The sequence below is a fragment of the Perca fluviatilis genome, chromosome 17 (genome assembly GCF_010015445.1).
Source record: "Perca fluviatilis chromosome 17, GENO_Pfluv_1.0, whole genome shotgun sequence".
Classification (NCBI taxonomy): Eukaryota; Metazoa; Chordata; class Actinopteri; order Perciformes; family Percidae; genus Perca; species Perca fluviatilis.
In genome coordinates, this window is record NC_053128.1 from 13,444,572 (window position 1) to 13,458,940 (window position 14,369).

Sequence of the window (14,369 nt, forward strand, 5' to 3'; positions counted from 1 at the left end):
GTATCTTATATCATATGCATTTCTTTTCTGAAGTTGGTAAGGGTTCACCTTCTAATCCGACTTATTAGCATGAAGCTAAAAGGATTTCAACTCCATAAACAGCAAATAGGCCTAAACATAAAACCACATTCTGGTTATTGTATAGACTTTTAATTTACACATAAGTAGTAGAGAAACTACAAGAACATATGTAAATACATCTGCATTAACAGTTTATGATGATAACATTGCTCTCAGTAAATGACAACTTTATCCATTCATTCATTTCATTTTATAAACAAGATGAGTGAGTTCTCATTTTTATTCTCTCTGACATACTCTGACTGCACCATCATCATCATCATCATGTTGCTTTCTTTTTCTTTAACATTATAATAAATAATATTTTCACAATCAGGGTCTTAGGCCCTGATACTCAAATAAATAAACAAACAAACACATATAGATAGACTGACTGTGAGGTTCAGTATTCTCACTATGACAGTTTATACAGTCAGGCAAAAATAATTTACAGGTAGATATACAACACTGACAAACTTCAGTCTTTTGCTCCTCGTTGCCTGGACACTCATTTGGTTGGCAAACAAGTAAAAAGAATTGGCCTTTAAATGTCGATTCCCCATCTGATCACACCCCACACATTTAGCCCATGATGGCAATATTACCTTCCCCTCTGACTGGAGGTAAAGCCTGTGGGTTGATGGTTAGAAAATTTGGGCGAAGGGTTAACAATACTTTCAGGGTGCCTTTGAGCGAAGGATTCTCCAGATGTTCGATATAATTAACAGAAGAACACTGCTTCTTAACTATGTGACACAGGATGTTGTTGAGGTAACTCTTCCTGTATGAATAAAAGGTGAACAACGTATAATCAGTGCAGCAACATCTGCATTGAACATAATACTTAATTATTTTTTTATTCACTCAGAAATCACTCCCAAATACTAAAACTATGAGTACAAACTGTTTGCTTAAAGCGTGAACCTTTTTGCGATACCACCCTCTATTAATAATGGTCTCATTGCATCCAAAACACCAATACTACATTCATTTCCCCCCTTTATTTTGTTCTTCATCTGGCATATTCAAGTTCGGGTCATCTAACAGACTAGACATGATGCATCTGACCTCATCAGTGATGATTGACCATGTTGATAATCAGTGGAAATAATGATTTCTTTTGGTCATTAAACACAACTGGACACGATGAGGAGAATCCCTTTAGGATCAAATGTTGCCAATACATAAAGCTTGGAATGTTTGTTTCTCGTTAGGGTCCCCATTTGGTGATACCACGGCAACATCAATAATAACAACAACAGCAACAATCTTAGTGTGAAGTCCATCCTCATCCACAGTCTGGTGTATGTACAGTTGGGCCAGCAGCAGTCAGAGTCGTGGACAATAACAGCCATTCTTACTGTATCTATGACTCTTTCTTCTTGCTCTTCATCTTTAAAGAGCTCATAACATTTCAGAGTTTTTTTGTTTTTTTGTGACAAAGTCTCCAACTGCCTTCCTGGTGGTCTTTAACAGCCCTAAAATTCACGAAAGACGAGAAAGGTTGTGGTTGCTTTGGTCCTGGTTGGGTAAAGCTTTGAGTCTGACTGCCAGTGCAGCAATGAGGAAAGAGCAGGAGTCATTCTGTTTCCCCTGATGTCGTCAGTTTGTGCCCATTTCAGTTCAGACCGTTTGGGAAATAAAGTGAACCCAGGGAAAAGGAGACAGGGATGAAACTTTTATCAGTGTGCCACCCCACAGACAAACTGGTCCAAATGTGTTTTTGTAAGACAGAGTTTAAGTGCAGGGCTATTAACAGAGGTTGTAGTACAGAATCAGAAATAAAACACTGTCCAAGGAAAACATATTTATATACTATAGTGTCATATTTCTTTCTGTTTGTGTCTCTCTCCTCTCTCCTATATTTCTCTGTCGGTTTTCATGTTTGTTTTTTTTCCTTCTTGGTAAATTTACAGAAATCCAGGCAGCTTCTTCCTCTCACGTGGGATTTTCTTGACTCAGCCTGTGAAGACAATAATGAAATAAAATCCCAACATTAGCGTCATGTTTTTCAAAGACACTTATAGTCTGTTAAAATGGGGCCAGAGGCAGGTGTTAAAGGCTCTGACACACCAACCCGACGGCCGACTTTCAGCAGAAAAGTCGGACTGACTGCCTCCCTGAGTTGGTCAAAAAAATGCCTCGGAACACAGCGACGCGACGCCAACTTGATCGTATGTTCTGCGTGTGCGCGAGCCGTAATACGTCTCCATAACAGCAGGCGGCGCTAATCTGTATTGTCGCCCCAAAAAAAGAAAACCGTCAGTTGATTGAACGAACACGTCACATGGGTCTGGCTTCTTCCGAATTTCAAAGCCAGACCTTAATGGCCGCTCGTTCGGAATACGATCTCATATTGTACTAAAATAGTTCACCGAAACGTGTTTCTGAAAACATTTTAAGCGAGAAATAGGCCGTGCAGTTGCTGAATCTGTCTTCATTTCAGATCGACAAAGGTCAGTTTAAAAGATTAGTCCCGCTCGTCCCGCTCGTCATTTCCGGGTTAGCACTCCACCAATCAGATTGGTCATTGAGTCCGACTGCCCACTTTCCGATTCAACAAGTCAAATTAGCCCAAATGAAGGCCGATGGCTCCGGCACGGAACATACCGAACCGACTCGAGTCACTGACCTCGCCAGACTGTCCGACGGACGATAATCGGGTTGGTGTGTCAGCGCCTTAAGGGTTAGTTAGTGTGCCACTGTGAAGTGAAATTGAACATTCTTTACACTGTAGCTATCAGATGGCTGAAGTTTACTGGACCAGGATGGCCTATTGTCAAGCAACTTAAACACTGAAAAGTAATTGAATTTCACTATTTGCCATTAATTTTATTTTATTTATTTTCATTTGCATGATTACAGCCTGGTCTGGCTGCAAACTCTCAAATCCAGGCTAAATGTGGTTTAGCTTCCAATAAACTATTAGAACCATTTCAAAGGCAATTCAACTTTGCTGAACCTAATCGTGCTGCTTTGTGTTGTAAATAATTAAATGGTTATATCCTCATCTGACATCTACCATGTTGATATTGTTCTATTAATATGCTGCATTATCAAATAATTGAAAAAAAAAAAAGTCACCTTATGTTTACTTGTTGAGATGGGAGCTGATCTTTTCTTTTCTGAGGATGTTTGCGTAGGGAATCTGAAAGAAACAACAGACAAATGAGATTCCATGAGAAATGGCTTTTCAGTTTTAAAATAAGGCATTATGTGAGGGCTAATAACAATATTTTGTTAAAAAAACACACACACACATTTGCCTATTTGTGAAAAGAAACAAGTTACTGTAAATCATATTAATATTCCATTACACTTAAAAGGGTAAATCCTAAATTCTGGGCAAGAGGTGTACAATTTGGGTGTGATATTCAAATTCAGTCAAAATTCTAAAATATAATGCAGCGACATAAATCTAAAATTTAGTTGACATATGAATGTCTGGGTGAAATTAATGTGTCATTATTCTCAGACAGATCCATCTGCTGGTTCTAGACACATTAGTCAATTTTGAATGTTTTTTTTTTGTTGTTGCATTTTTACGCTTCTAAATGAGCTTGTGTGCCTGTTTAGACGTCTGCTTACGTGGTTACATGAATGCAGCGTGCTCTTTTGTGTGTTTCGGTGGACGTGTGGGGTTTGCGATCATGTGCACACGAGCGTGTACGGTTGTTGCATGTGTCAGAAAGCAAAGACAAACACGTCTGTCAGCCTGTCTGCCAGCTGCTCCGGTGATTGATGTGGACGGAAACACTCAGACGGCTGCAGAGGAACTTCTCACCCATGAAAGACAAACTAGATGATTGCCTCTGTCGTTTGATGGACAAATAAGCAATAGGAGAAGTGTCTGGTTGAGTCCTGGTGGCTTTATTTATTCTTTGATTCATTTCTGTTTTAGTTTAAGACATGGGTTAGGATTTCATATGTATATCTACAGTCTACCGTAGTTGAAGTGTTAATTGGGCTGTTATCGTCACATCTCCTAATGCTTTTTTGATTTTGTCTTTTCCTGCTCAAACTGTGTAACTATATTTTCCTGTGCTTCATAATTAGTCTTAATTATATTCCTTCTGAAAATCATTATGAAGATTGGTTTTCAAAGCGAACAGTGAGGCCTTTTTTTAAATTCACGTATCTATAAAAGGGTGTTTTATTTGCCGTAGCAATGATATTTATTTTCCATCAGTGTTCAGCACTGATTGTATCATTGGTAATCTTACCATCTGTAATTGCTGGACCATCTCTTCTCTGTAGGCGAGCTCTCGTTTCATCTGGTCTTGGAAATTATCTGAAATTAGCGCAAGAATCTATGATTAGACTGAGCAGTACTATCATTTGAGTAACTGATCAAGAACAGTTTTAATAATACAGCTGATGAAGGAGTCAAACAGGGGGAAGAGAAAAGTAAGAGGGCGGAGACAAAATGGTAAAGAACTTCAGAAAGACAAGAGAAGGAGAAGTTGCCCTTCAGAGTATGAAAAAGAAAAGTGAGTTGAGTGAAAAGAAATGACTTACGGAAGACAGGAAATGGTGAGGTGCCCTTCAGAGCGTGAAACTCTTGCTCCAGTCTCCTCCTGAAGTCAATCTGCTCCAGCAGAACCTTCTGGAGCTCCTCTGCAGGAGCAGAAATCGTTTAGAAGAAATAATTTCAGTAAAATAGATCCTCTCTATATATATTTATATGGTCAATCCAGCGACCAGAAGAGTGGGGATGTTTACCTACATATCAATTCAATTTAATTCAATTCAATTCAATTTATAGAGTCAAATCATAACAGGAGTTATCACAGGACACTTTAGAGATAGAGTAGGTCTAGATCACACTGTATAATTTACAAAGACCCAACAATTTCCCCCAAGAGCAACAAGCTGTGTTCCTCAAATTAACAATCTTTACCTTTCTCCATGTTCTCAACGTCCTTCTTTAGCGGCACCGGAGAGGCAGCACCTTGGCTTCGATCACCTGAAAACACAAGAAGACTTAATTTCTTTTCCACATATGCCATATTCATTTTCAGACACAGTTACAGTATATAAGTTGCATTTGGCCCAGAGAGTTCCACTCCTATTCTACCACAACATCAGATCATATCTGAGTCACATATTCATAATCGTCTTTCTTTTTGCAGTGTAAACCATTCTGCATTGCCTCATCCTCTCCCCACCAGTCTTCAGTGTAGCACTGTAATTCACTCGCTGGCCTCTAGATGTCAGTGTAAGATAGTGGTAACAATTTGGACGGCACTGTAGATGGAGACCTTTCCTGCACTCCCTCTCCCTGATGTGTTCAATCTCTTCTTGCTGTCAGATCATATTGCTTTCTCTTAAGACAACAAAAGAACACTGCTTGCGTTCAGAAATGAAATCGATTTTGTAGCTCTTAAAACTGAAGTGTAGGTGCTGTGCTTCCAAACTGTTATTTTTTGGCAGGGGAATTGTTTTGACCAATACCAGTGGTTATGAAAACTACATGAGGATAGAGTAACCGTAAAATAATGTAAAACAGTATATTTATAGTTATGCAGCATTTTGTTATGATGTATATTTTGTACTCTTTGTTACTGCTGGAAGCAACCTACTTGTTGCTTTAAAACATCTCCATCCTCCATTTGCCTTTTTTTTAAACAAACATCTTCATCACATGCTGTTTTCCAATGTACCAGTTTGAAAGTTTCTATATTGTTCTGCGTGTATGTTTGCATCTGAATAGTGACAATGAGGCATTGTGCACCTTAAATGAAGCGATCCAGCAAACTCGATATGTATATTCCCCTCCAGTCATTTCATATCCTGGCTCCTTAAGACTCCACATGCTTCTCTCTCTCATTTAGAGCAGAGAGAGCTCTCCTCTTCTCTCTCTCCTCTCTCTCCTTTCCTCTCCTCTCTCTGTCTCATTTGACAAGCAAATTTGCAGACAGAGCCCGAGGATAACAACCTCGTTTGACAGTCAATTAACCGTGAATAGTCAAAGCCAAGGCGGTTTGCATTACATAAATGGAAAATTAGATTATTTTTTCTCCCTAGAAACAGAGGGAGAGTTTAAAGACAGTGGAGGGGGGGGGGGACGACTCGAAGGAATCAGGCCTTCTAATCACGTAGAGCTTCCCACCGCCCAGGGAGACATTTGGCAATCAGGGGAAAGGTGGTCTCATTTAATTTGTTTCGTGTAATTTTTCGAAATACATTATACATTATGTGCAGAGATCATTACGGTGTATGTGTGTGTGTGTAGGGTTCGAGGGAGTGGGGGGGGTTGGGTGTGGGGGGGGGGCGGGGGAGGTAGATATAAATGTTGGCACAGATGTCATAAAGCACTTTTAATGTCTTCCTGACAGATATAAAAAGGCAATAAGCTGTGATCTTTTTCAAACGGGAAAGGTTTTTTTTGCGCTGAAAAGGGAAAAAAGGGAAAAAAGGCAATTATGTCGGCGGCAATATGGGTCTAGGATGGAGATTGCCAGCGCGGCTGCTTATCTCTGAGCTTATGTTTTCTTGTTGAACTATAACGGCCCCCCTAAGAGCAACAGCCCTGGCGACAATGCCGCTAAAGAGAGCAGCCGTGGCAGAGCGGCGGCAGAAGCAGTTTTCCACTGCTGTTTCATCTCTGTGTATTTATATGAATCCCTAGCTCATGTCTGAGAGGAGGAGGAGATTGAGGTGGATGAAACTGAAGACCGAATAGCTTTCTCTCACTGCTTTACTATTCAGTATTCTGAGACTCATTTGTGTAATAAGTAGAAATTTGAACTTATGTACATGAAGTCATATGTTTTCAGCATTGTTTGATGTATGGACATTTTTACACGGTGCATACTCATCCACATGGTGTGTGCTGAATTAAAACAGGACTTTAGCTTTTGATGCCGTTATATAATACAAATCGATCTATCTAAAACAATCAAATTTTTTTTTTCTGCTTTGTAGATAAGTTATTCGAGATTGTAATTCTAATTTGCTAACTGTACAGTCTCAAGCTGCCCTTGCAAATATTCATTTATTTTTTATTTTCTGAGGTAAATGTTTGATCATGATTCAATCTGAGGCTTCATAAAGACCTCAGAGTTGCTCTGCAATGTGAGATTCAAATTACACTAGAGTAAAGCCAAATGCAGAATTTAAATTAACCTTGCCATCCTAATAATTAGACTTTTAGGAGTACCTAACATGTCAATACTTCTGTATTTTCTTCTTTGATTGAAGTTTTTTTTTACCATATCCAACTGCTCTGCAAAAACAAAAAACACACAAGTATTCCTACCTGAGCTTTCCCTCCAGTAGTCGGGTGCTGACGTTTCACTGTCTGGTACGAAGAAACTATTCTGCTCTTTGTTTTCATCTGAGAGAAAATGAGACAGGAAGAGAGTTTCAGTAAGGCCCATTGGTTGAGCTGGTTATCCGGACACATGGAGATAACTAAGTGTGCGCATGGTGTGTGTCCTTTGTGTGTATGTGGGCCATGAGAGCACACCACCACAAAACACACACAAGACATTTTCTTCAGCGAAAGGGTCAGAGTGGGAGATGAGAGGAGCAAATGAAACGTCACAGGAATATGAGCCTCGCAGGGACACAGAGGCACTATAAAACCACTCACTCAGACACTAAATGAAACAAAGATGCTATAATACAACTGACTCAGACGTCTGATGAAACAGATAGTGTGTAACAGTTTGCTGAAATAGATTGTGTAATGCTATTTGATGAAACAGTGTAAAAACCTGTTCAAACGTTTGATGAAACCAACGCATTGTAAAACAACTTAAGGGTGAAAGATGTAGTGTCAAGCAACCCATGCGAACAGCCGCGCGAGCAAAGTGTTTTTTGTAGATTATATATGAAAGAGAAACTGCATTTTGGTTTTGCAAATGCTTAATAGTGTATGATGTCTTTGAACTTTTAAGACAGCAGTATTTTACAGTAAAAAAATAAAAAAGAATGGCACACAACTGATATTTTCATTATACTTGTGAGCAGCATTATCATGTAAAACTATGCTTCCAAGAAAAATTTTTGATCTTGTGTTTATTGTGTATTCTACCATTATATACTTTTTTTACCCGTGTATCAGAACATATGAACAGAAAAGGTTTAAAAACAGATTGAAGAAAAACAAGATTTAAATATCTGTGCTCACCAGAAATGCTGGAGTTGTCTTTGGTTGCGTACACAGGTAGTCCTTCATCTCTATTTTTGTGAACCTGAAAAAAATATATGCACTGTTAGAATTTCATATACTTGTTATGCATTGTATAGTTAAATTACAACAGAGCAGAACATAAGTCTTATAAAGGCAGAGTAAAAGCTTTCTAATTTTGATTCTTTGATGTGATGTTATTGTTTATATAAATCAATATTGATTTTGTTTGTGTAAAATCTAAGTCATTACTGGGCAAATCTCCCTGGTTGGCGCTCTGCTTTTTATCAGCCAATGGTAACATTCATCTGTAATGATCCAATTTAGTGTACATGGTTAAAGACTTTCTTTCCTCTCCATCTCTAATATCAGTCAGATGTATTTGCAGCATGTTACTCAATGGATGATTCAACTCTGCTCTGGTTTAAAATGCTCCTCCTCCTCCTCCTCTCTTTCTCTCAGAGGCCTGGTTAATGTGGGAGTCGACAGGTTAAAGATTAGAGTTGCCCTAACAGGCTGGGGTGACAGAGGGAGAACAAACACACCGTGGCCATTAAACAATCCACACCTGGGCCTATTAGCCAGGATCAGAGTGGGGTGACTGTTTCAATTTCTACAGGGAGAAACCAGCCTATCAATCTGCTTATGCAGATCGTATCACTGCCTGACTGCAGCACCATTTAAATAATAATTAGCTAAAGTGGCCTGGGGGGATATTTACGTTTTTGTAAGCTGGGTCATCTCGGTGAGGCGGGGTGGAGCTGGAGAGAGGCAGGCTGGCAGTAGGGGAGGCAGGCAGGCTGGGGGACTCCCGCTGGATGGGGTCCGAGGAGGAGGGAGGGGAGGTGCTGGTATACACAGCGCCACTCCCTCTCTCCTTCCCCCTCTCCTCTCCATGACCGTCGCTCAACGCAGGGAGAAACAGGTTGCTTTGAGTCTGTGGCGGCCTGTTTGTGAAGCTCCCCTCCTCCTCCTCCTCCTCCTGCTTCGACGACTCCACATCCACCTCCCCCTCCTCCTCACTCTCCACTCCCTCCACCTCTCCATCGCCTCCACTTTCACTCCCGTAACTACAGCTGCTGCTGGGCGACAGCCGCTGTTGGCGGTCTGACCGGGCGACCACGACCCCAAAGTCCTCGTCTGTTGCCCCAGCGACTGCTCCGCCGTTGCTGTGGAGCTTGGCCATGCTCTCGGCATCCTTGATCACAGGTCGGAAGGCTGAGCCGTAGCTCGGCTTCCTGGCTTGGAAGGTTGGGGTGTCCAGGAGTTTGAGCCAGCCCTCTGATGTCACAGGGCGAAGGTCAGGTGTTACTGTGGTGCATTCTGGGTCAAACAGCCCAGATGATCTGGGTGTGGTTGTCGTGCTGCCGGGGGCCATGGTCGCGCTGACGCTACTTTCGTTGCCGGTTACAGCTACAGGCTCGCTGGGTTCTGAGAGATCCAAAAAGGCCTGCCTGAGAGAAGGGTTGTCTGCCAAAGAGGAGAGGGCGCTGGGCTGAGGCTGGAGGTAGGTGGGGACAGGGATTCCTCCTGCCGCTCTTGGTGGCCAAAACATGCAGAAAGGAGGATAAAAAGTGTCTTTGCGGCCAGGCCATAAAAGACCTGACAACCCTGCTCCTTTCTGCCCACCGGAAACATCACTGTCATCTTTTTTCTGCTGGCAGAGGCCGAATGCTGGGAAGGGGTAAGGCGAGGGAAAGAGCGACGTGGGAGGGAACTTCTGCAGCATGCCAAAGCCTTTGCTTGGGACAGGGATGACAGGGTAGCTACGTGGTGTCTTACGGGGAGACAGACTGCCTCCATCCAGATCATCCTCATCTTCAAAGCGGGCTCTTTTCTGAGCACCCAAGTCACCCATCATGTGAGACACCGAACCTGGGAGAGTCTTCATAGAACCGATGGAGGAACAATGGGCTGAGGAGGGCAGCGCTCTCTTCCGGCTACCTCCATTGAACATAGCTTTGACGTCTTCCCATGCGAAGACCATCTCATCAGCTGGGTGTTTGTCAGAGAGTTTGAGGTGCCGTCGCCAGGAGTTAAAGTTGGCGGCGTCGGGCTGGGTGTACTTGGCGTCTGGTGTGCGGTGGGAATGGAAAATGAACTTATTTGGGGAGAAGTACATGTTGCACAAGGAGCACTTGATGCATTTGGCCCTGGAGCTGTTGTAGCGTGCCGGGATGAAGTTACCACGGCAACCCCAGGCGCACTCGTGTGTCACATCAAAGGCAAAGTTATCTGGCAGTTTCGGCGGTGCGTTCTCTCCCAGGAAGGACTTGCAGAGGCGCTCAGCTTCGCGCTTGGTGATCATGCCACAACGGCGTGACGAGATGGGCATGGCACCGGCCCGGCGAAGAATCTCCAACTGAACCGGAGTGCACTGGACACAGGTGATGCCCAGCGCCACGCGGCGATTATGAATCTCATTATAACTGTAGTTCTTGAGGAGCGTGTTAGAAATCTGTGCCAGGCAAAGTCTCTCATTGTGATCAATGACCAGCGATACAATGGGAACGCCGTATAGGATGACCTGGCCGACCTGGTTTGGCTTCATGGGTGAAGAGGAAGAGGACGGAGAGGGGGAGGATAAGGAAGAGGATGAGGAGTGGAGATGGGCGGGTCTGGGTGGTGTCAGGGGTTCCTGCTGGTAGGGGCCTGTTGAGCTCGTCATTATGATATCATTAGGGCTCGAAAGATGGGTCTTGTCCATACTTGGAGGAAAACTGTTGGTAGAAAGACCTGCATGAAAATAAAGGAAGAAATAAAGATCCATGAGTTGATTTATTTTACCATAAAAAAATTCCTCTTGTTTACACACGTCCTGTCTTCCTGTAATACACAAAATATGAAATAGCTAGTTAATTACTTATGATATACATGTAGGTGTGCCCAGAAATACTTTGATGTGTGGAATTTGTAAAAAAAAAAAGAAAAAAAAAAGGTTCATATTGACAAATTTAATAGTTTTTTAAATGTAATGCATTTAAATTAAATGTATATCTGTTACACAATTTTATAGACAAAAAACAAACTGTTTTTATCTTTTCTTTCTTTAGGAACAGGCTAATTTCTTTAAATATCCTACTTCAACATCACTTCAAAAATAATAAAGAAAATTGATTTGTCATCTACAACTATTCTTATAAAATTATTGAGTGCATAGATAAATTATAAGTGAATTGGGATACTGAATTAACATTTCTCTGTGATACTAAGTGAAGTTTTTCGTTGACAGCAAATACAAATGCAACAGTTATTTTTCATGTAGTACCTCTGCATTTATAAAAAAAAAAAAAACTTTATTTATTAAATGTTTTTGTCCACAAAGTATAGCCTCTGTAGCATTTTACAGCTCTCCATTTATAGTTTTAAAGTGAGTGTGTCTGCCTGCGTCTGTTTTCAACAGAAGTTGGCCAGTGAACAAACTATGAAAGAGGATAACACACTCTTCTAACGTTTACAATGAAAGTACAATATTATCCATGTTCCCACACAAACACATTGGCACAAATTAATGTTTAAATGTTGGGTTTTGACATGAATATCAAACATACATATCCTTTATATACAGACAATGGTGTAACCTAAATAGTTCATCTCAGTGTTAGATAAAAAGAAACACACATGCACACACAACATAGAGACGGAATTTTAAGGCATGTTTACGTGGAATTTTTTTCAGACTACAATCCGACTACAGTATTGTTAAACTATTATGTCGACCTCATTTTCCTATATCAAAGTTGGCTGTGGCCCTTTGATCTGGTGTCACATTCAGCTGCACACTGTTTAATCCAAATATTCCTTCACCTTTAAAAGTCTTCCTGTTTATTTAGATATATTTGAAATAGCAGGGAATTTACTGTGAAGAGAAGGCTGGAAATCCTCATGTGCTGGGTGACATAAACATTTATCATGCTATTATTTGAACAAATTAGAGCCTACTGTAATGTTTGAAATGTAGGAATACAAAGCACAATTTTTAACTTCATATAAAAAAATCTGCTTAGCATTGGAAATAGGCTTTAGTATTCAATGTCAGTTGACAACTTCTTGAATAAAATTTTTTTTAAATTCTTATCTTACAGCACACAATTTATTTTGTGTATCACATTTATGATATGATTTAAGAACAAAAAACACAAACAACTACAGAAAAAAAACTGAAATTGCTTTTTTTCAATAATTTCAGAAAATTCTTGTTTTAACAAATACATTGCTAATACATTTATGACCAATTATTTGCACATTGCATTCAAGAAAAAATTCTATAATAGCATTTCTATAATAGCAAAATATAATACAGAATAAACACTTTTCTTTCTGTACAGAATACAGAAAAAAAGTGTTTGGGCTATATTAAACAGGTGTCGTTTTGAATGGGAACAATTTATTACAGCGCAATATGAACTAATATGGTGGAATTATGTGGGCCGAACAACAAACTGTTGTCGCACGAACCAATAAAGCAATTAAACAATTAACACGAACTCAAGAGTTCAGAGTTTGGGCGTCAAATTACACAATATAGGCTATGGAAATATTTAAATTTGCATAATGTCAGTTATGCCCAAATTTGATTTCTAGTAATGTAGGCTACCGTTAGGCCTTTATTATAGTAGAACGCTAGTTAGTCATCATGTCTATCCGTGGAACAATATTAAAGGCAGAGGTTTGTTTATTTAGTGACAGAAATGCGATGATAAAAATAAAAAAACATTATTAATAATAATAATAATAGAATAAGGTCACTGGCCCACAGTCATTTTAAACTATGGTTAATGCAACGGAATGTGAAAAATCCACACACACGTCTACTCAAACATTTTCTTCTTTTAATCATTTTTGAAGCTCTTTTTTTTCACACAGTTTCGGTACATTTCTTACCAACATTTTAGCCAACTTTACAGGAGAAGCAGAGCAGTCCTTACCTCTGACTCCCAAGAATACTCCCAAAACGGTCACTGAGTCCAAAAATATCCCCGTCACGAGACAAATCGATGTATCCTACACAGCTTTAAAAAACTCATTTTTAGCAAGGAAACGGACAGATTTTACTGAGTTATGTCCGGGAAACACACGGAATCGGTACCCGCCTTCGTCTCAACTGTCGAGTGAGCTGCTCGTGAGATGTGAGTAAACTGCGACGCTCGCGCCGGCTTTATTCGCTTTTCACCACGCGCAGTCCTAATCCCTCTTTTTTTTTTTTTTTTTTTTTTTTTTTTTTTTTTTTTTTTTCTCTCTCTCTCTCTCTCTCTCTCTCTCTCTCGCTCTCTCTCTCTCTCTCTGGACAACGCACCTGCCTCTGTTTGATTGGCGTGTAGCGCGAGCTCAGCCCACCATCCAGGACACACACACACACACACACACACAAACACTTTCACACACACCCACACACTTTATTCCTCCTCTCCTTCACGCGCTGTGCTGCAGCCAAAACGACGTCTTGCTAACTGCCACTCAAACGCTGGAAAAGTCAAACTAACAGAACGTACGGCGAGACGCACGAGCCTGAACTATACGCATACACTTTCGCGCGTGTGGGAAATGAGCCCCCGTGAAGTCTCAGAGGATGAAAGAAATAGCCTAGTCCGCTTCACTATAACGACAACACAGCAGACCAACACAACATTTAAGATTAGCATAAGTGTAGCCACTGTACTCACTGTATTAGTGACTTAATGAATATTAATTTTAAATTCACTGCGCACAGCTCTACAACCAGTCATAACTACAGTACAAGCTGTCGCCATCAGATGGGTGTCTGCTGGTCCACTGCACATGCTTGGAGGGGGTTCGTTGACATTCAATAGTTTGGGAAAACCCTAGAATAAACAAGCAAGGAGTGTGACTTTTGATACACAACCCCTGGGATGCAAATTAATTACCAACAAACTGCTGGCAAGCAGACCCAACCAGCAGAAGAGCTTGGCATCGGAGATGTGGCTTTTAAACACAGACACAGTGTGGAGTACAACATTAGCCTGATCATGGGGCCGAAGAAAGAGAAAATAAAGGCTGAGGCAGCAGACAGAGAGGCAGCCAGTCAGAGGATCCGAATATTGTCTGTCAGTGTACAGCGGATTCTCACATTCAACGCTGAGAAGGCTTTTTGAAATAAGACTCTGTATTCCTGGGCAGGTTGATCCCACAGGAGATGGAAGGCAGCAGGAAG

General features: G+C 40.9%; 1 protein-coding gene across 1 annotated transcript; it reads right to left on the reverse strand.

Annotated features, from left to right (window-relative positions):
- Window positions 1-134: 134 nt before the first annotated feature.
- skor2 (SKI family transcriptional corepressor 2) lies at window positions 135-13,324 on the reverse strand. The gene is made up of 9 exons (XM_039780835.1): window positions 13,126-13,324; window positions 8,919-10,933; window positions 8,198-8,261; window positions 7,322-7,399; window positions 4,961-5,026; window positions 4,579-4,677; window positions 4,284-4,351; window positions 3,145-3,208; window positions 135-2,023 (listed from the first exon to the last, which is right to left on the reverse strand). Exons 2-8 carry the CDS (start codon window positions 10,902-10,904, stop codon window positions 3,152-3,154), a joined length of 2,418 nt encoding a protein of 805 aa, XP_039636769.1. The 5' UTR covers window positions 10,905-10,933; window positions 13,126-13,324; the 3' UTR covers window positions 135-2,023; window positions 3,145-3,151.
- Between the last annotated feature and the right edge of the window lie 1,045 nt (window positions 13,325-14,369).